This window comes from Desmodus rotundus, chromosome 6 (assembly GCF_022682495.2).
Source record: "Desmodus rotundus isolate HL8 chromosome 6, HLdesRot8A.1, whole genome shotgun sequence".
Taxonomy (NCBI): Eukaryota; Metazoa; Chordata; class Mammalia; order Chiroptera; family Phyllostomidae; genus Desmodus; species Desmodus rotundus.
This window is the reverse complement of record NC_071392.1, coordinates 105,527,376-105,548,774: the sequence shown is the minus strand read 5'-3', so window position 1 is coordinate 105,548,774 and position 21,399 is coordinate 105,527,376. Positions and strand designations below refer to the sequence as shown.

Below are 21,399 nucleotides of genomic sequence, written 5' to 3'. Positions count from 1 at the left end.
AAGAGGACTCTTACGCCTCTAAAGATAGTCCCCTCCCCAAGCAGCACCCCACCTGGCACCCTCACTGGTGTGTCAGGGCAGGGAAGATGTCCTGTCAGGACAGAGGCCAAATGTCTGCAGTTGCCAAGGGCAAAGGCTTGGTTTGGTTTCTCTTTCCCCCCATTCAGAGGCCCCGCTTGGCCCAGAGGCCAGATGACTGGGCAGAGCCTGATCTCCGATGCAGGAGGATGCCAGGAGAGGCAGGAAGGGAATGGGATGGTTTGGCTCCAGCCAAACTTCAGCCTCAATGGCTCTGGGGTTTCTCCAAGCCACAGTCACTGCCCATGAGCTCAAGTGTGCACAGACGCATGTGCTCTCGCTCACGCACACTCCCTTATATCCACACTAATGCACGTGTGCTCACACAGTACTTGGATACTCACACTGACTGGCACACTTGTCCATGCATACCCACTCATGCATGCATGTGTGCACCCAGACATGCACACACATTTGCTCATTCACATCGTTGTCACTCAAGCTCAGGCACACACATTCACACACTCACACACCCAGACTCAACAGATGCTGCCCCGTGGGTGCTCACTCTCTGCCACAGTTCCTCCCTCTCTCTCAGACAGACCCAGCCATTCCCTCCCACAGTCCTGTCTCCTGTGTGGTCTGAATGTAGTGTCAGCTCCCTACAGGGCTGCAGCCTCTAGTTTTACTAATGAGAAAGAGGAGGCTCAGGAAGGGACCGTGATAGCTTTAAGGTCACACAGCACTGCTGTGGCAGAGCCAGGGTGTGGACTGAGTACCTGCCTCCCAGTATCATTGGCAGGACCTGCTTCTGGCTAAAGGAGCAAACAAATGAGTGTTGGGAGTTCAGGTGCCAAGTACCTCGCCCTGCCCACAGTTCACTAAACAGAAGTCATGTCAGCTGAGAGCGTGGGGCATGAAGCACTCTAGGACATCAACCAGAGGCCTGTGCAGAGAATGTGCATGATCACAGTGAGGCTAGAAACCGTGTATTAACCTTCTGTGCTGGGACTTTACCCATGTCACCCACCTCAACCTTGAGCTAGCCTTGAAAAAGTAGATTATGTTCCTCTTTTCACAGAAACTGGGGATCAGAGAGGTCAAGTGACTTGCCCAAGGTCACACAGCAAATAAACAACAGAACCAGGCTTTAAGTTCATGTCTGTCTGCCTCCAAAACCTAGTCCAATGCAAGTAGCTAAGACACATTACCTCTGTTGTACGCCAGGCACTGTTCCACAGGAACTGATTTTCACAACAGGCCTCTGAGGGAAATGCTAGTGGGACTCCCAGTGTACCGGTGAGGAAACTGAGGCACGCAGATGTAAAGCTATTTGTAAAGCCAAGTTATCCAACAAGTAAGGGTAGAGGTGGGATTTGAAATGACACAGTCTGGCACCCAGTCCAACATACTGAACACGAGCCCATAACCACCCCATCTGGGTTTTTAATCTTGGCATCTGGGAGAGAGTCGGCGATGCCCAGTCCCCAGAACTTCCATCTGGGTGTGTAGGGACATTGATGCTCAGGAGGTGTGGAGTCACTCACCATCTTTTTGCTGGGGGACCTTGGATAAGTTCAGCCTTCTTTCTGAGTCTCAGTCGCCAGGAAGAGGACAGTTGGATTATGTGACCGCTGTTTTGCAGCTCAGAAATTTTGGGCTGGTCAGGACATACCCCTGCTGCAAGGTTCTTCATTAGCTTCTACCTGCTCAGCTGTTTGTCTGGGACCCCTAGAGACATAGGGAAAAACTAAGGGTGGGGAAGACCCAGGACTCCCTGGAAGGAGCACCCGAGGGCAGAGACTACTGGTCTGGGAGTCAGGAACCATTGCGTGTAGGTTTAGATCTGCTGCTAAATTGCTCTGTGACTTGGGGTAAATTACTTACCCTCTCTGGGCTTAGTTTTCTCAAGAAAAATAAGGAGACAGTCCCTGCTTTGCCCTCTTCTGAGAGGCTATTGTGAGCATCCAGAAACCAGATGGGAAGGCATTCGGGGACAGTAAAGGGCTCGACCAATGTTGGCAAATTATTTTTCACCTCATTTTGTTTCTCAAATAATTTGAAAACTTTAGTTGATCATAATAAGAATTTCTGCAAATTTCCTGGCCGACTCCCCCCCTGGAGACCAGGTAGAGAGTCCAATCGTGATAACGGTAATTATGAACTGAGTGCCATCTACACACTAGACATTGGATTCGTACTACTAATACTTCCATTTTGCAAATAAGGAAACTTAAGCTTAGAAAGTTTAAGGAATCTGCCCAAACTTGCACAGCAGAACCAGGAATTCTATCCCAGGTATGTCCAGCTATGAAACTCAGCCCCCTAACCACCAGGCCCTAGGCCCCTGGGAGACAGGACCCCCCTCCCATCAAGGGGCCCAAGAATGGACTGGAAGAAACAGTGTCCCCTCCTGTGTGTGACCTCTGACCTCCCTCCCCACATGCCTCATCCCACCTGGGCAGTGTGTCCCCATGTGTCCACCCGCCTTCCCCGCTCTGACCCTGGCACCTGCAGGTGCGGCTGGTGATCGCAGAGAAGGGCCTGGCATGTGAGGAGCGGGACGTGAGCCTGCCGCAGAGCGAGCACAAGGAGCCCTGGTTCATGAGGCTCAACCTGGGCGAGGAGGTGCCCGTCATCATCCATCGGGACAACATCATCAGCGACTATGACCAGATCATCGACTATGTGGAACGCACTTTCACAGGAGGTATGGCTGCTGCACCCACCAGGGGCCCTACAGTCTCAGATGGGAAGGCCCAGTCTCCCCCAAGATGAACCACGGGCTCCATAGCACAGAACCCCAGGGAAAGGTACTACAGGGAGAGGGCATGGTCCAGAACTCCCCTCCCCCCACCTTGAAGCTCTGAGGCTATAGCCTCCTGCTCCAAGAAGGCTAGAGTCACAGGCATGGCCACAGGCCCTTAGGAGCCCCTCGAGCATGAGCAGGCCTAAACCACCTTCTAAGCCCCCACAGGCAGGGTAGAGATCTTCCAGGGATGCCAGGGCACCAGCAGCCTAGCCCCCCGAGACCCTGTAAGCATAGTCGGCCACAGACTGCCAGGAACCCCATAGGCAAGGGCCCAGATATCCTAGAGTCTTGCAGACAAGAATAGGGCCAACACCCAGAGCCCCATAGAACTCTATGTCCCCTCCTTCCTTCCTCCCTCTGGCCTTGCTCTGGTTCAGAAGCTCACAGCTCACGGCAGAACCTGAAAACACAGGTGACAGGGGATCACAGCCCAGACATGCACTGTTTAAAAAGAATGTGAATTAATTGCCAACATTTAAACATCAAGGAGAGCCCTGACACGTGTGGCTCAGTTAGTTGGACGTCATTTGCAAAATGAAAGGTCACATGTTTGATTCCCAGTCAGAGAAGTTAGGGTGCCAGAGGTTGGCCTCTTTGAATCAGGGCATGGGCAGCCGAGTCAGGGCCCACACCTCTGGTCCAGCTGCTGGCTGTGCCTTGCAGAGAACGTGGTGGCCCTGATGCCCGAGGCTGGCAGCCCACAGCACGCACGGGTGCTGCAGTACCGCGAGCTGCTGGATGCACTGCCCATGGACGCCTACACACACGGCTGCATCCTGCATCCCGAGCTCACCACCGACTCCATGATCCCCAAGTACGCCACAGCTGAGATCCGCAGTGAGTGCCTGGGGCCCCTCGCTGACCCTGTTCTTTGCCCACCTGCTCCCTTTCAATGGGAGTCCTCCCTATTCCTCCTCTTGTTCTCTAACAAGCATGCCTCTTACTTTCCTTCTTCCTGTTCTCCCTCCTTCTCTCCTCCTTCCCATCTCTGCCTCCCTCTCTGACCCTTTCTGTCTCTGTGAGTCTCTGTGGCTCTCACTTTGGATGCTTCTCTCTCTTTCTCTCTCTCCCCACGCCCCTCCCTCTTGCTTGCTTTCTCTCTTCCACTCTCTCTGGCCTTCCATCTCATTCACCCTGTTTCACACTGAATATGTCTTTCCCTCTCTGTCTCCCAGTCCCCTCTCCTGCTCCCTACTTTTGTCCCACAATCCCATACAGAGCCTATAAGGCTATCTGTCTCTCCAGAGGCTTGTCTTGTTCATGGGGAGCTAGGGCACTTCCCCACAGGGGTCCCACTCCCAGACTCCTGGGTCAAGGCCCAGGGAGGTCAGGACTGTGGTTGGTGGCCCAGGACACTGAGTGACATCAGGCTGGTGTCACCAAAGAAGGCTGCACAGATACGGTGAGGCCCCCTAGGGGGGGGGTTCTGATTCCTGATTCAAGCACCACACATGTATTGTTAGCCTGGATGCGCCCACGACCTAGGTCATCCTTTTGTTACCAGCATCCCATACGTGGGGGTTGGATTAAGTCAGGGTATCCATCAACAACTGTTTACAGACTTCTGTCCAGGCTCTGTGCAGACCCCATGGGGCCCTCCAGACAGACAAAGTCTGATAATTGTAAGTAGATGATAGGTGCCCAGTCAATGGTTACTTAGCCCCTCTCGAAGGAAAAAGGCTGATGCTCATTTTGAAGGTAGGAAGGGGACGGGTTGTGAGACTCAACCCCATCCCATTCAGTCAGCAATATTTATGGGGTTTCTTATGGCCCAGGCCCTGGGCAGGGGGCTGGGGACTGATGAAGAGAGACGCAGCTTCTATCATCCTGGGGTCACAGTTCTGTGGAAGCGGAAAAACAAGTGACCAGGTGATTACAGTGTGGGGCTAGGTAAATTTGAATAAACTGTCAAGGGCAATCTGGCTCTTTATATTAAACACAGAGAGGACCAGACCGTGGAGATTATCCTTCAGGTACACTTGGCTGTGTGCACCGGGAAGTATGTACAAGGACATTCATTGCACAAGTGGTCCTAGCAAGAGGCTGGAAATAACCCAGCTGTCCTTGAGTTGGGAACTGGGTAAATAAATTCTAGCCTTCTCATACCATAGAATGCTGTGCAGCTGTTAAAAAAAAATAACAGCATATGGAATGTTGTCTAAGATATATTAGTGAGTAGAAAAAAGTGAAGGCAAAATGCATCAGTGTACTATCATTAATATATTTAAAAGGAGGTTACATGGATACACAAGTGTTTCAAAAGCAAGGAGTATTTGGGAAGGAGGCACGAGAAGCTGCCAGTAGTGCTTGATTTGGGGGGAGCAGAAATAAGGGATACAGACTGAGAGAAGAGAGATTTAGTCTTCACTGTGCATGATTTAATGTATGAAGTTTTCAACAAGTATGTATGCATAACCTGTTCAAAACCAAACTGTTAAAAAAATTTAACATAGTGTCAATCAGTGTTATGATAAGGAGGCTGCGGGACCGCAGAAGATGTCCATCCCAACCTCTGGGGTCGTGGAAGGATTCTGAAATGCAGCAACATCCAAGGACCATCCAAGGATGGGTTAGAAGGGGGCAGAGAGGGAGAGTCCTTTCAGAGTCAAGAGCAAGAGGGCATGGTGTGTTCTGGGGACTGAGGGAAGTTCAGTGTGGTTGAAGTGTAGCCCAAGGTGGGTGCAAATGGCCAAGTGTGAGTCTGGGTAGTAGGTCTGGCAGAACTGGAATTTTATGCAAAGAGCAGTGGAGAAAAAGTAATGGGAAGTGACGTGATTGGATTTGCATTTTACAAAGATCACCCAACTGAGAATGGGCAGAGGAGTTGGGAGGTCCTGACTGTCATCTAGGTGAGCAATGATGCTGGCCTGGACTAGGAGGAGGCAGTCCCTAAGTGTTTCTGGAGGCTGGAGGTGTTCCACCTTTCTCCCCTGAGCCATTTGAAGGTACCTGGAAAGCATTGGGGGGTCCAGAGCAGGCCCAGCCTGCTTCCTCCTTTGAAGAAGCTGAGAGGATCCCAGGGCTCCAGCCCCGCTGGAGAGGGGTGGAGAGACCCCATGGGATACAGAAGTCCAAGGTCTTCCCTTGGCCTGGTCTGCCCCCCTGGAGTCTACTGAGAGCCATATAGGCAGCTCCTATGACTGGCAAGAGAGAAGATGCTGCACTTGACCTTCACATTCATAAAACATCAATGAGGCTTAATATAGCCCTGAAGCTGAAAGATCTGAGAATGTGTTTATTGGGTGTTTATCAGGCAAGGTGGTAAATGGTGAAATCTCAGAAGGCAGAAACTGAACAACTTTGGTTACTTATTTACTCAGCCATTCCATTCATTTATTCATCACTCATGGAGTTCTTTTTCTGTGCCAGGCCTCTACTGGGTTTTAAGAGAACAGAGATAAATCTGACATAGCCACTGCTCTCCAGTAGCTCAGCATCTAGTGGGAGACATACACCCAGAGATAAGTGCATTAGCATCAAAATCTCCGTGTCCAGCAATACAGATGGTGCACTGCGCCATCCAGGGGCACTTCTCACATAGACTCCATGTGAATGGCATTGCGCAGTGGCAGCTCTGATTAGCGGGTATGCATTCTCTGGCAGAAATCTGTACAGTGGGCACTGGAGGGCTAAGGCATTGAGCGATATCTCCGACATCAGGAAGGGCTTTGTGGAGGAGGTGGTCTTGAGCTCGATCTGGAAGGGGATTTTCAGGAATATAGAGGAATCCTATTCTGGGAGAAAGAAGAGTGTGAGCAAAGGCCTGGAGGTGTGGAATGATCAGGCACATTCAGGGAATGTCAGGCATTTGGAGTGGCTAAAATGCTACCGACTGGACACAGGGACAGTTGAGGGAACTCAGTGAAAGATGGAGTCAGTGAGGGCAGAGGAGATGGGTCCTGCTGGGTCTTTCGAGGCCAGTTGAGGGGCTTGGACATTCTCTGAGGGCAGATAGGAGCCTGGGATGGGTTTTAAGGAGGAAGGGGCATGGTCAAATGTGTTTTGAGGAAGGCCTCTCCAGCAGAAGTGGGGGAAGGGCTTGGAGTGGAGAAAGCGCAGATGACAGGGGTGAGTCAAAATCATGCAAGCCAAAGATTAACAGGGGTAGTGAGAGGGCTGAAAGGGAGAAGGTAAATATGAAAAACACTAAGGAGGAAGAACAATAGGACCTGGAACCGACTTGGTGTGGGGAGGAGGGGGAAGGAGGGGTTAAGGACAACCCTTAGACATCTGGCTTGGCTTAGGGTGTGGGGTGGGGTGGAGGGGTGCTGCAGTTTGAGGAGAGTGCAGGGAAGGAGCAGGAAAGATGATGAGATTGGTTGGCCCAGGATGTTTTCCAGTAGCCTAAGGATGTCCAAATGGAATTGAGGGGGCAGAGCAGGATTGGGGTACCACTACACCCTTGACCTACCATGTCCCCAACTTGCTAAGAAGTCCAGATAACCCTGCCTCAGTGAGAGAATAGTACCCAAGGTCTTCTCCCATTTAATATTTCCACCTCCTCCTGTAAAACCCAGTTTACAGTTAGACTTTCAAAGTTAAAGACTTTCGAAGTTAGATCATAGGGCACTTCCTCTTTCCCATTAAGGATAATTCTTAAGGTGCTAGCTTGAATTCCCATCATTGACCCACTTTCTGTCACTCTTGCCTTTTTTTCATCAAGGCCAGTTTTCCAAAAAAAAAAAAAAAAAAAAGATAGGTCATCAAGTCCCTAAATCTTTAGGGAAGTTGCCTCACCAAAAGTAGAAGTTTCAAGACACCAAATGTCTCTTACAGTTTTTCTTGGAAGAAACAAGTTTTTCCTTGTGGGTACAATGAGTGAGCATTAGACCAAGAACCAGGCAGACCCAGCTTCAAAACCTGCTTGTCATTCCCTAGTGTGGACCGCTGTTTAGCCCTGTTTCCTCAACATGAAAGGGGTTTGGCGGAGGCACGCCCTGAAGCATGAGTCTTTCCACGTTTAGCATTACATTCGTTTCTGACAAACTCCCACTCATCCCCAAGAGTAGAGTGGCTTCCTCAGAGAGGTTTCTTGATATCTCTCTGGGTCCCACAGCATTCTGTCCACTCTTCATCCCAGATTGACCATCCTGAGTCACTAGTGGTCTCTTTAGATGACCACCTCTCCCGTCATTCTGAGTCCACGTCAGGATGGCGTCTCAGCCGTCCCAGTGTTGCAACCTGCTGTGCCTGTTAAGTGTTGGCTGCACAAGTGTTGGTACTTGTTATTCTATGGGACCTACTCCAAGTTTGTGAGGGAAAGGATGGGGTGACACTGGGTATCGGAAGGACAGGACCTTTCCTCTTCTCTCCCCAGGACATTTAGCCAATGCCACCACGGACCTCATGAAATTGGACCATGAAGAGGAGCCCCAGCTCTCTGAGCCCTACCTTTCTAAACAGAAGAAGCTCATGGTGAGTGCCTCCAGGCCTGCTCATTCCTCTTTTCCATTGTCTTTTCCATGGAAGAGGACGACTGGGAGAAGCTAGTTCTGGGTAGAGGGTCAGCTGATGACATGAAATGGGAAATCCTTTGGCTTGCTTTTCTAGTCCCGTGTCCTCTGTCACTTACTGGGTGTTTGACCTTGGGCAAGCCACTGTCCCCCTGGAGCCTCAGTTTCCTCATGTCCTGGGTTGTGTCCCTAAAAGCAGAATGTGTATTGGACAGAGGCTCTTGGGTATTGAGGGAGTGTTCTGAGGAGAGCCCAGTAAGAATGGAGGGGAGGGTAGAATAGAAAAGAAGAAAGGGCCAAGTTCACCTGATCTGACAGGGAGCACAAAGTCTATCCGCCCTGAGGCCAGGGGCCAGCCTTTGATATCCTTGTATCAATCAGCCATTGGCTACAGATTCTGGCGGGGGGTTGAAGGGTTGAAGGGTATGGGTAACCTCCCAAGTATTTCTGAGCACCTCCTCATTGGCCAAGAACAATTCTCTGGAGAAGGGGCAGCTATGAGCCACTATCAACCAGCCCTCCAAGCAGCTGGTGTACGAGGGTACCAGCCCCATGAAGGGGATCTGGGCAGGACAGCCAAGCTCACAGAATGTTGTGAGCACCAGCTGAGGGTCCTTTGTCACAGTGGGGCATCCTATACTCTTGAGGGGATATTTGGAGGCTAGGTTTGCAGAAGGGTATTGGGCCAAGCTCTGGCCATCCCAGCTCTATGGAGGCCAACTCAGCCCCTCTGGCTTCTGCCTGTGCTGCCCCCAGGCCAAGATCCTGGAGCATGATGATGTGAGCTACCTGAAGAAGATCCTCGGGGAGCTGGCCATGGTGTTGGACCAGATTGAGGCTGAGCTGGAGAAGAGAAAGCTTGAGAATGAGGGTGGGTACCAATCCTGAGGTAGGTAGGTGCCACCCACCCCTCCCTACCCTGACCCTGACCAGTTCCAATCTGTTTTTTTCCCCCAAAGATCTCAGAGGACCCCTCCCAGGTAGGATCATGGGCCATGGAGTCAGGCAGACCTAGATTTAAGTCCTAGCTTGGCCACTTGCTAGTTGAGTGAAATGGGTCAGGTGCTCCACCTCCCAGGATCTCAGGTTCCACCTACAAAATGCAGATAACAGTAAGACCTACCTCGGAGAGATGTTGCGAAATTGCATGAAATAATACATGTAGAATGCTTAGATCGGCACTTAGCACACAGTAGGTGCTTAATAAAGGTTGGTGAAGACGATGCGATTAGGTGGTGGTGGTGATGGTGACCTTTCCCCGGTCGAGGATGTATTATGGCTTCTTCGTGCTGCAGCCAGACGTCCAAGGCTCACCCAGACTCTCTGACCTTGACTCTTTCTGTTCTCAAGGGGCTCTCTTCTCTGGACCCTGGGCATTCCAGCTTCATTCCCACCTCTGAGCCTTTGCCCCTGCAGTTCATCCCGCCTGGAGCACTCTCTCCATACTGCCCAGCTCCTTTTTCCTTTTACAAAACATCTTTGCAACAGCTTTTCTTCAAATTCCATTCCAGACATTCCCATTGCTCTGCCTTAGGCAGGCTGTAAGCCTTTGTCTATTCAACTACACGACCTATGGAGCCTACGCGACATGCGCTGTTACGCCGAGCTACATGCACACACACATCAACTGTGTATATTGAGAACCTGTGGAGCACAATGTTCTAAAAGATAAGTTTAGAGTCAGAGAGATTTGAGATAGAGTTCCAGCTTCGCTGCCATGCTGTGTGCCTGGGACAAGTTACTTTCCCTGTTGGAGCCTCAGTTTCCTCATCTGTAACATGGGATGATAAGAATGCAACTTAAAACGTTAGCCCTTGTGTTGCACTCTTGTGAAAACTAAAAGCACTCAGGACAGTGCCTGGAACATACTAGTATAATAAAATATGACAGCTAAAGGCGTGTACGTTCTCTAGATGAGAAAACTGAGGCTCAGAGGGATCAAATGGCTTGCTCAAGGTCACACCGCTCGTAACTAGCTTAGTTAGGGCAAGAACAGTTCCCTCCTGATGGGCCCAGTGCTATTCCCACTTCTCACCCCCGAGCCCCCGAGCACAAGGCGCACTCAGGTACCCAAAGTCCACAACAGGGCCCCTGTCATGTGCGCTGAAGCCAGCGGCCTTAAGTCCTCTCTAGAGGGAAAAAAAAGGATGGTAGAGGGAAATAACACACACCTCAAGGAGGAACGTTTTCACTTGTGTCACAGAGGGTGTAAGGGGAGCCTCTGCGGAAGAGTGCTGAGGGGCCGAATAGCCTCTGGGGTCAGACAGAGCCCCAGCCCTGCCATTCTCTCACTGGGGAACCTTAATTCTCAGGTGTATTTTATGTATTTATCTACTGATCTGTTGGGACCGCCATCATAAGATGCCACTGACTGGCTGGCTGAAACAGCAGAGACTTATTTTCTCACAGTTCTGGAGGCTAGAAGTCCGACATCGAGGTGTTGGTTTCTGCTGAGGTCTGGTGGCTTTTGTTTTTCAGGTTTTTCCTTTGAGGCCTCTCCCTTAGGTGGACAGCTGGCCGTGTGCTTGCTGTGCCTTCGCGTGGTCTGTCCTCTGCGGACGGGGCCCTGGTGTCTGCAGCAAAGTTCCTCCCCAGATGAGGGCGCCAGCCAGGCTGGATTAGGACCCACCCTAAGAGGCTTGTTTTAACTTACTCCTTTAAAGGCCCTTTCTCCAAACCCAGTCACTGTCTGAGACACTGGGGCTAAGGCTTCCACATAGGAATTTGGGGGGGACACAGTGTGGCCCATCACAATTGGTGTGTTTAACAACACTGTGTGCCAGGCACTGTTTTTACTGTTTCATGTATTTTAACTCATTTAATCCCATAATAACTCTAGGAGGTAGGTATTATGAGTAAGTCCATTTAACAGATGGAAAGAAATTAAGGCACAGAGAGGCTCAGTAACCTTCCCGAGGTCACACAGATGGAAGAGGTGGAGCCTGGATTCAAATGCTGGCTCCTAGAGCCGTTCTTAAGCACCAGCTCTGGTGCCTCTTCTATTCTGGAAAAGGGAAGTGAGCACCTACCTCTTAGGGCTGTTGTGAGGGCCAGTGAGAAAATGCATGTGAGGGGCTCAGCACATTCACTGCCTGGCATGTTGCTATTGGAAGTGCCTGCAAACATCAGCTGCTGTGTGGTCAAGGGTGACATAGGGTCTGACCTGGACGGAGGCCAGAGTTGACGGCCCAGGAGAGCAGCTGTGGACACAACTTCCTCAGGTGATCCTAGCCCGAGGGCCTCCTGCCCCCACTCCCTGTTTGGGTGCTGAGGTCTTCCAAAAGGAGGCAGCATTGCACTGCCCGATGGCCAGATGACTGGGGTTGTTCATCCAGATGGAGAGGTGTGGGCAGTCTTTGTGTCCCTCGTCCCTCAGGGCTGAGGGAGGCAGCAGAGGCCCAGGGAGGTGGCTATGGGATTTAAGTTCGGACTGGCTGGGCCCACACGGTCTCTGGTGCTCATTCACCTCCCAGGGGGCCCTCAAACCTTTCTAGAGGGGATGTGCCCACTTCTCTCCTTGTGGGGCAGAGCCCAGGGTTGGGAGTATGATAATGTCCTAGTTAAGACCCCTAGGTGGGGCCAGCTACTGAGTGCTACCACTTCCTGCTATGCCAAGGAGGACCAGATGTTCACTTTGAGACACAGTACATGTGAGATACCTTTGAGACACCCAAGAGGGGCTCGAAGAGGGGCTCTCGCATAAGCCATTGGATATTCTAATGTCACTTGCAAAGGAGAGGTTGGAATTTAGAGATAGAGATTGACAAGTCTTCAGCATATATGTGGTGCTTAAAGACATAGAATTGGATGGTTTCATCCAGGAGAGAGTCGAGACAAAAGAGGGATCGAGACGTGCCGTATTTGTTATCCACTGCGGTGTAACAGCTGCTCCTGACCTGAGCAGCTTAGACATACAGCATTTCTTGTATCACACGTTTTCTGTGCACTAGGAGCTCTGGAGCAGCTTAGCTGGGTGGTTCTGACTGGGGGTATGTGATGCCGGCTGCGGTCAGGCTGTTGGCTGGGGCTGCAGTCATCTGAGCTGGAGGACGGGCTTCCACGATGGCTCACCCTCAGGGCTCTTAACTGGACGGCTCAGTTCCCCACTGGCTGTTGGCAGGAGACCTCAGCTCCCCACCACGGGCATCTCAACGGGGCTGCCTGTGTTTCTTTGCAACAGAGCAGCTGGCTTTCCCCTGAACAAGTGATCCAGAAAAGAGGGAGAAGAAGCAGAAGCCATGGTGCCTCTTATGACTTACGGAAGTCACTGTCACTGCTGCCACATTATATTCCTTAGAAGCAAGTCATGAAATACAGCCCATAGCCAAGGGGAGGAGAATTGGGCTGCACCAAAGGGAGGGGTACCGACCTGTGGGCACATTTTAAAACTCCACACCTGCCCCGAGGCTTCCCCCACATTGAGAAGGGTAGAGGCAGAGGAGCAGGTGAGGTGGACCGAATTGGAGTGGCCAGTGAGGTAGGAGGACCCTGTGTCACAGGCACCCAGAAAGGGGCTGGGAGGCTGAGTTAACGAGGATAGGAAAGTGCTCGTGGATTTTGTCCCATGGCTGTTGGTGGTTACCCTGCCACGAGCAGTTTTACTGGAATGTGGGGGCAAAGGGCTGATGAGTGAATGGGGGGAAGTATAGACAATGGGTGTAGACAACTCTTTTGAGAAGTTCAGAAGGGAATAGAGAGATGGGTGGGAGCTGAAGAAGGCTGTGGGGTGAAGGGAGGGTTATTTTCTAAATAGCAGATACAAGAGTGTGTTTTCAGGCTGGTAGAAACAACCCAGAGGAAAGGAGGAAGGAATGACGCAGGACCAGGATGCAAGGCCCATGAAAGGACGGGATGAGTGTGGTCCAGGCCGGTCCCCGTAGGAAATAGGGTGACCTCACATTGGATAACTGAGGAGGGCTTGTCACCGGGGCTGCCCACAAATATGTGGGCGTGTTTCAGGGAAACAAACCACAAGGAAAAGTGTGGTACCCTGGGCCTGAGGTCATGAGGGGTGGGAGCAGGTTCAGACAGTGGACAGGTGAAGACAAATTGTGCAGAGAGGGCCACCTGGCAGAAGCTGTGACTTTCATTCTGGGGACACAGCCAGGGCATGGTGACCCACAGAGAGGAACCTGAAGGATGTAAGACTTGGATGTAGGACCTCGCTCTCACCATGTCTCCTTCCATTGCTCCCCATTGCCTGAGCCCCCTGGAGCCACAGTCATCCTCCCGGGCACAGAGCAATGCAGAGAAGAGAGGAGAGTGGATCTAGAAAGGCAGAGGGGAGACAGGCAGCATCAGATGGGTGCAGAGGGCCTGGCCTTGAGAGCAGGCGACCGCACCTGCCGTTGCGTCAGGAGGTGGCAGAAGGCACATGCACGTGCCTGGGTTTGTGGGCTTCATGGTGGGCAGTGAGGGCCTCCATGTCTGAAGGCTCCCGTTCTCTGAATGAAGCATGAAGCGACGTCATCAGCTGAGAGGGAACTGAGAGGTGTGAGGCGAGACGGAAGATGTGCAATTCTCCGCAGGGAATGGGAGCGAGCCTACTTGAGAAGTATCGCAGGGCCGGGCAGTGCTGAGTGCCCTCTTGGGCTTTGTGGTCATGAATTTGAAGAGTAATTGGTCAGCGTGAGCGTCTCCAGCAGACTTGGCTGGCAGACTTAGGGAGGGCACAAGATGGGGTTCACGTGGGGCTGGGATTGCCAAGGGAACTCTGCACAACCAGGGTGTGGCGGGGGGGGGGGGGGGGGGGGAGGCGGAAGCTGGAGGAGTCGGCCCTCTGGCGGCATGCCAGATAGCTACACAGGTCCCCATACGTACATAGTCATGGTTATCAGTGTTTGCCTATAAACATAAACACAGGCACGGACGTTCTTAGTGACACACACACCCATGCTTGTGAACATCTGTCTGCAGGCAAATAGCCACTGGATGCGGGCACACACTTCACTTATACACGTGGTGATCTTCACAGTGCGTGGACGCAGGCACCCATGGGTGCAGATATTCACATGCGTATGCACAATCAGCTACATGGATTTGAGCAGACGTACACACTGTACATGGTACAGACACATAGACAGATCTGCACACAGGCCCAAGTAAAGAATGCACCTATCAAAGGGGGCCTGGGTGTACGTGGAGGGACAGGCGTATGCCCACGTTCACCAGCACGTGGAAAGAAGCCATGTAATGCAGTGGTTGCACGCACAAGCCCTGGAACCAGATGGCCTACGTTCCAGTCCAGCCTCTGCTCTCCCACTTACTTGCTGTGTGCCTCCGTTTCCTCATCTGTAAAACAGGGATGATACTAGCACCTACAAACTGTAGTGAGGATTAAGGAAATTACCACACTCTCCCATCTGTCTCCCACCTCACAGGCTGCTCTTCCTCCTGTGCCTTTGCTGGTTTCCCCTCATTGCACGATATCCAAGCCTTGGAGTGGCCCAGGGCTGTCTTTGGTCCTGTCTCAAACCTGTCCGCCCTCACCCAGGCTGTCGCCACCAGGACTTCTGCCCCTTGATCCTGCCTCCTCGCACTGCCCCTCACCCCCTGGTGCTTGCCTCCCTCCTTCCTCGGCGGTAATTCCCTGACCGTCACCGTCACTGTGAGCTCTGCCTGGCCTGCACCTTCTGCTCCCTTGCCCTTTTCTCCTTTCCTCATACTCACTCTGCAAAACCTCAAACCTGGTCCAGCCGCCCTCCACCTATTCAGCACCGGCACCTGCAAGCCCAAATGTGGCTGGACAAACACACAAGGGTGCTGGCTGCTCTTGCTTTGACTTCACAGCCACTAGTCTTAGGTGGCCTTCTAGCTGCCCTAGCCCTCCCACTGTCCCCTCTCCAGATGGCTACTTAATACCTTCTCCTTTCTCCTCAACCCTCCCACCGCTTCGCCCACATCCTCATTCTCAACTGGTCACTTTCCTTCTACATCACAGAAAATGGAAGCTTTAGGGAGACGTTTCCACAGCTCTGACCCCCACAACTACTCACCCACCAGCACTCATGTCCACACAGACACTGTATTTGACCAATTCTGAGATGCATTCTCGTTCAATCATACCTCCTTACCTTCTCTGAAACTGGAACGTTTCTCACCATCAATAGCGTAGTTGGCATCACTTGTTCTCTGTAGGGTGGCCGTCTTAACATTTGACGGGAACTTAGATTTAATGAGCAATAGTATCCCGCACTCTGTCTTATTACCAAGGATGGACTGTCCTCACACTAGCTAAGGCCAGTCCTGTCCTCGTTTCCTAGATGCCATTCCTGTTCAACCAGTTGAGGACATCCCAGCAGTAATTCTCTCCACTCTCTCCTGTAGAATCAAATGAAAAGAAGAAGAAATCTTCTTCTCTGTTAGACCATTCCCATTCACATGCTGTTTTTTTCCTCCCAATTTACAAAACCACTCTTGACCTGTCTCAGATTACTAGTGTATCCTTCCCACTACAGCAAAACACCTTGAAAGAGTGATCTTTGCTTGCCGTCTCCCGTTCTTCTCCTCCCTTTCTCTCTTGAACTCCTTCCAACCAGGCTTTCATTGTCAGCATCTACTCCAGCTGCTCTTGTCAAGGTCACCAACTGCCAACTGCAGTCACCGTTCTCAGGCTTCCTCTTACCTGACCTCTCCTCACTCAGCACTTGAACACAGCTGAGTGCTCCCTTTCTCTTGGAATATTTTCTTATCTTGGCTTCATGACATCACCCACTTGTGGGCCATCTCCCACCTCCCCAGGCTGCTCCTTCTCATGGTCCTTCACGGATTCCTCCTTCTGCCCAGTATCTAAATATCGAAGTCCCAAAGCTCAGTGCTTGCACTTAAAAACGTGGTTGATTTAAAAAAAAAAAAAAAAAAAGTAGATAGGGTAATACAAGGATATGGCAAAAATCACGAGTTGTGCAGGAGCGAATGACCCTGGGGAAGCACCGCTGCAAGCAGCTGACCCCCAGAGGAGTCAGTGCCGGAGGAGTGTGTACATGGGGGTTGGAAAGCTGACCCCTCCTGCCCCCGTCCCCTTTCTTCCCTCCAGGGCAGAAGTGTGAGCTGTGGCTCTGTGGCTGTGCCTTCACCCTCGCTGACGTCCTCCTGGGAGCCACCCTGCACCGCCTCAAGTTCCTGGGACTGTCCAAGAAATACTGGGAAGATGGCAGCCGGCCCAACCTGCAGTCCTTCTTCGAGAGGGTCCAGAAGCGCTTTGCCTTCCGGAAAGTCCTCGGCGACATTCACACCACCCTGCTGTCAGCTGTCATCCCCAATGCATTCCGGCTGGTCAAGCGGAAACCGCCATCTTTCTTTGGGGCCTCCTTCCTCATGGGCTCCCTGGGCGGGATGGGCTACTTTGCCTACTGGTACCTCAAGAAAAAATACATCTAGAGCTGAGCCAGGCCTGGGCTTGGTGTCTGACTGTCGGTGTCTCTGTGCTGTGTGACCCCAATGAGCTCTCAGTAACGCACTGTCTCATGAACACTTGGACAGCCCCTCCCCACCCCTTGTTCGGAGTAATTCTGTTGTCAATGTGAAAACATTCCATAGTTTAGAAGTAGACGTTGCCAATGCCGTGAGTTGAAGCCACGGCTCTACTAAAGGAGAGAGAGAGAGAACAGAAACAAAACATGAATGCCTTTTCTTTTGATTCAAGGCCTCAAGATGGAACTGTGGGGACTGGTTAGGATCTGAGGTGAGTCCCAGGCCATTTCACCCACCAGGGCCCAGATTCTGGGAGGTGCTGGGGGCTCAGAGGGCCTGACCCCTCGCCTCCCCTTCCCTCTTGCCCAGGGAACTCTTCCACAGGACAAAGCCAACATCAAGACTCAACTCTTCTAAGTGGTACCTATGGGTGGGGCTAGAGACCCGGAGACCCCATGGGAGGCCCCTGAAGATTGGAAGGGACTTCATTCTTCTCCTGGACATGGACTGAGACAGCACTGGCTCAAGCCAAGGCAGTGGCACCCAACCGCCAGGCCATGACTAGGACCGACGCCGCGAGCACACCCTCAGCCCCCTCCTGCTGTGCTCAGTGAGTTCGGTTTGGCACCTTCCCAGTAATCCCTGAAGGCAGCATCCATCATCTCCTTCCCACAAAGAGTTGATTTTTCCCCCATGTGAGGTGGACTTTCAGCAAAAGCCATGTTCGCCATCTTAGAAGGTCAGTCCCGGCCAGAGTGCAGGGGTGGGTCTGGAGGAGCATGAGCCCTCACTCCCTCTCCTTGCCTCTGCCAGCGCCATCTCCTTTAATGCCTTCCTTTCCCATTCCTTGTGGGGCACCTCCTGTGCCCCACCAGGCCACACAGGGGGATCTAGCATCTATGCTGCCCGCCCCGGTCTTGTCTCACTTTCCTGTGCCTTTTGCATGTTGGGAGAGGGTCTGGATGTCACTGCCGCTCATGCTTAGAAACCACTGAAAGCCCCCAATAAAGCATCCAGGAGAAGCATTTGCTTTTCATTTGTAAACCTGTGTTGTCCAACTAGCTCTCATTTCCAAAGGCTGGGATCAGAGCGGTAGAGACAGGAGGTTCAGACTCAGTGTGCCACAAGAGCTAGCAAGAGCTGAGCTCAGGCCTCAAGTTGCTTGATGTAGGGTTGGTTTCTGGATGGATTTTGCAAAGTTCTGCCGCTGACATAAACCCACCTCAGCTGGACACAGTGCTTCACAGTTTCGAGCCTGTTCACAGCCATTTGCTCATGTTAACCTGTAAATGGACCTTCAGGGGGCATCCAGGGGACCCTCCCCCAAAACTTCCCAGAGGGGAAAAATGTGTTAAAATGCCCAAGAACATTAAACCAAAAAAGTATAATTTGTATAACGTAAGGCATACTTTTATTTATTTTATAAAAATGTATAAGAATTTTTCATCAAGATGAAAAGAAAAAATAGCCAGGGCCAAGACAGGCCGAGCACTTAGAGACTGTCCACCCCTTTGGCTACTCAAACATCGACACAGACCCTTCCCACTCATAATTAAGCTCCACTCAAGAACAACAGCACGCTTAACCCTGACAGGGCCATCAGCTCTCCTGAAGTGAGGATATACCTTCTCTCCAAAAATGAGACGCACAGATCCCCATCAGTCAGTAACATCACTCTGGATGATGCTGGATTCTCTTCTCCTTCCACCTCTAGTCCTAGAGATCACAGGCATAGCTCCATATACTGTAATAGATAGATAGATAGATAAAAAGTCAGTTTAACTACCACCAGCATCCCTTTATACAGTATATACACTTACATGACAAGAAGGAAATACTCATAGCTCTACAGTCCTCTTTCTGTAATCAATCAAAAGGCCATTGATGATATTTATAATATCTTTTTTCCTTTTTTAATATATTTGATTGATTATGCTATTACAGTTGTCCCATTTTACCCCCTTTATTCCCCTCTGCCCTGCACACCCCCTCCCACCCACATTCCCCCCCTTTAGTTCATGTCCATGGGTCATACATAGAAGTTCTTTGGCTTCTACATTTCCTATACTGTTCTTACCCTCCCCCTGTCTATTTTCTACCTACCATTTATACTACTTAATTCTCTGTATCTTTACCCCCTCTCTCCCCCTCCCACTCCCCTGTTGAGAACCCTCCATGTGATCTCCATTTCCGTGATTCTGTTCCTGTTCTAGTTGTTTGCTTAGTTTGTTTTTGTTTTTGTTTTAGGTGTGATTGTTAATAACTGTGAGTTTGCTGTGATTTTACTGTTCATATTTTTAATCTTCTTTTTCTTACACAAGTCCCTTTAACATTTCATATAATAAGGGTTGGTGAGGATGAACTCCTTTAACTTGACCTTATCTGAGAAGCACTTTATCTGTCCTTCCATTCTAAATGAAAGCTTTGCTGGATAGAGCAATCTTGGATGTAGGTCCTTACCTTTCATGACCTGGAATACTTCTTTCCAGCCCCTTCTTGCCTGCAAGGTCTCTTTTGAGAAATCAGCTGACAGTCTTATGGGAACTCCTTTGTAGGTAACTGTGTCCTTTTCTCTTGCTGCTTCTAAGATTCTCTCCTTCTGTTTCATCTTGGGTAATGTAATTATGATGTGCCTTGGTGTGTCCCTCCTTGGGTCCAACTTCTTTGGGACTCTCTGAGCTTCCTGGACTTCCTGGAAGTCTGTTCCCTTTGCCAGATTGGGGAAGTTCTCCTTCATTATTTGTTCAAATAAGTCTTCAATTTGTTGCTCTTCATCTTCTCCTTCTGGTACCCCTATGATTCAGATGATGGAACGTTTAAAGATGTCCTGGAGGTTCCTAAGCCTTTCTTCATTTTTTTGAATTCTTGTTTCTTCATTCTTTTCTGGTTGAATGTTTCTTTCTTCCTTCTGGTCCACACTGTTGATTTGAGTCCCAGTTTCCTTCCTGTCACTATTGGTTCCCTGTACATTTTCCTTTATTTCACTTAGCATAGCCTTCATTTTTTCATCTAATTTGTGACCATATTCAACCAATTCTGTGAGCATCCTGATTACCAGTGTTTTGAACTGTGCATCTGATAGGTTGGCTGTCTCTTCGTTGCTTAGTTGTATTTTTTCTGGAGCTTTGATCTGTTCTTTCATTTGGGCCTTTTTTTTTTTGTCTCAGTGCGCCTGTTAGTTACGTAGTAAGGGGTGGAGCCTTAGGTGTTCACCAGGGTGGGGCAACCCAGGTCCTTTCCCTGTGACGCTATCTGTGGGGGAGGGGTCCGGAGGGAACAGTTCCGCTTGCTCTGCTCTCTGCCAGATTTCAGTCACTTCCCCCGCTACCTACAATGAAATTGGGCCCTTCTGGTGCTGATTCCCAGGTGGGTGGGTTTGTGTACGTTCTACAACCCTGTGGGTCTCTCCAATGAACTCTCTTGTGAGGCTGGGGGTTTCTCCCACTGCCGCCTCAACCCCCACCAGTGTTTTCAATCAGAGGTTTGAGGCCTTATTTCCCCGTGCTGGAGCCCTGGGTTGCACTGGAGCCCTGGGTTGCATGGTCTGTCTCGCCCCCGAGTTGTTCCTCCGGGTTTATCTGCATGCGAATGTGGGACCATCTGCTCCACCAGCCACCTCCTCGCTGGGTCTGCCAGCTGCTGCCTTTCCATGAGTCCTCTGCCCAGCTGTGCGTCTCTGCCCCTCCTACTGGTCTGGATGAATGTTTCTTCTTTAACTGCTTGGTTGTCGGACTTCCATACAGTTTGATTTTCTGTCAGTTCTAGTTGTTTTTTGTTTTTAAATTGTTGTTGTCCTTTTGGTTGTGCGAAGAGGCACAGTGTGTCTACCTACGCCTCCATCTTGGCCGGAAGTTCTAATATCTCTTTTTTCTACTAACTATTCTGTGTTCTTTCGCCCTCAGCCAGAACCTCATGGCTGGGGTATTTTCCTGATGAAGTGACTGAGACTTGGGCTGCTGTAGTCTTCCATTAATCTTTTACTATTGGATGTGAAGTACAGCAGGGCACCCAGAGACTCCTCTAGTTCTCATACACAGTCTTCCGTGCCACTGCTGTAGCAGCAACCCCACTTACCCTTGGCAATCAGGCCCATCACGCCAGCCAGCAGAGGAACCTACTTTGCCTGCAGTTGCAATGGTACAAGGAGCTGAAAATGGCCGCACAGCAGTCTCAGCTTCTAAGTCAATCCGTGAATTCCCTCTCATTCCTTCCTGGAGAACCATAATCGCTAGCCATTGAAGTCCAAAGTTCCAAGGATGGAAAGCAACATTTTTGTGAATGGGTTATTTTGGGCAATAGTGAAAGTAGTCCCTGCCATTTCCACCTGGGCATTGCGGGATCCATGTTTTCTGCATGTGGAGAAACTGCACTGTGATTGGTCTAGAGTATGCCCCGCATCCTGTAGACAGCACTCAAACATCGCAGTGCCTCCCAGCTGGCCCTCTAAGGAAGTGAGTCTTCAGCAGGCCACTTCAATGTTCTATAAATCCAGCTGCTTCTAGATACTAGAATACATGATATGACCAGAAAATTCCATAGGTATGATCGCACTGCCTCATTTCTTTTGCTGTGATATCAACTCTTTGGTCAGAAAACATGTTGAATGGAATACCAAGACTGGAACCAAGGTGTCCATGGACGTGGTGGTCAAAGAAGACAAATCCATACACAGAATATACTAACTGCTGCTCCCTCCGTGATGGG

General features: G+C 50.7%; 1 protein-coding gene across 4 annotated transcripts in view; it reads left to right on the top strand.

The window, feature by feature from the left end:
* Positions 1 to 16,693, top strand: part of GDAP1L1 (ganglioside induced differentiation associated protein 1 like 1) — a 43,114-nt gene extending 26,421 nt beyond the window's left edge. For all 4 annotated transcript variants that reach the window (XM_045194828.3, XM_024559704.4, XM_045194830.3 and 1 more), the window contains 5 exons: positions 2,536 to 2,728; positions 3,494 to 3,667; positions 8,148 to 8,245; positions 9,040 to 9,154; positions 16,319 to 16,693. In XM_045194828.3, the coding sequence (XP_045050763.1) occupies positions 2,623 to 2,728; positions 3,494 to 3,667; positions 8,148 to 8,245; positions 9,040 to 9,154; positions 16,319 to 16,662 (837 nt within the window). In that variant the 5' untranslated portion in view covers positions 2,536 to 2,622 and the 3' untranslated portion in view covers positions 16,663 to 16,693. The remainder of the gene's footprint in view (positions 1 to 2,535; positions 2,729 to 3,493; positions 3,668 to 8,147; positions 8,246 to 9,039; positions 9,155 to 16,318) is intronic.
* Positions 16,694 to 21,399: the final 4,706 nt, after the last annotated feature.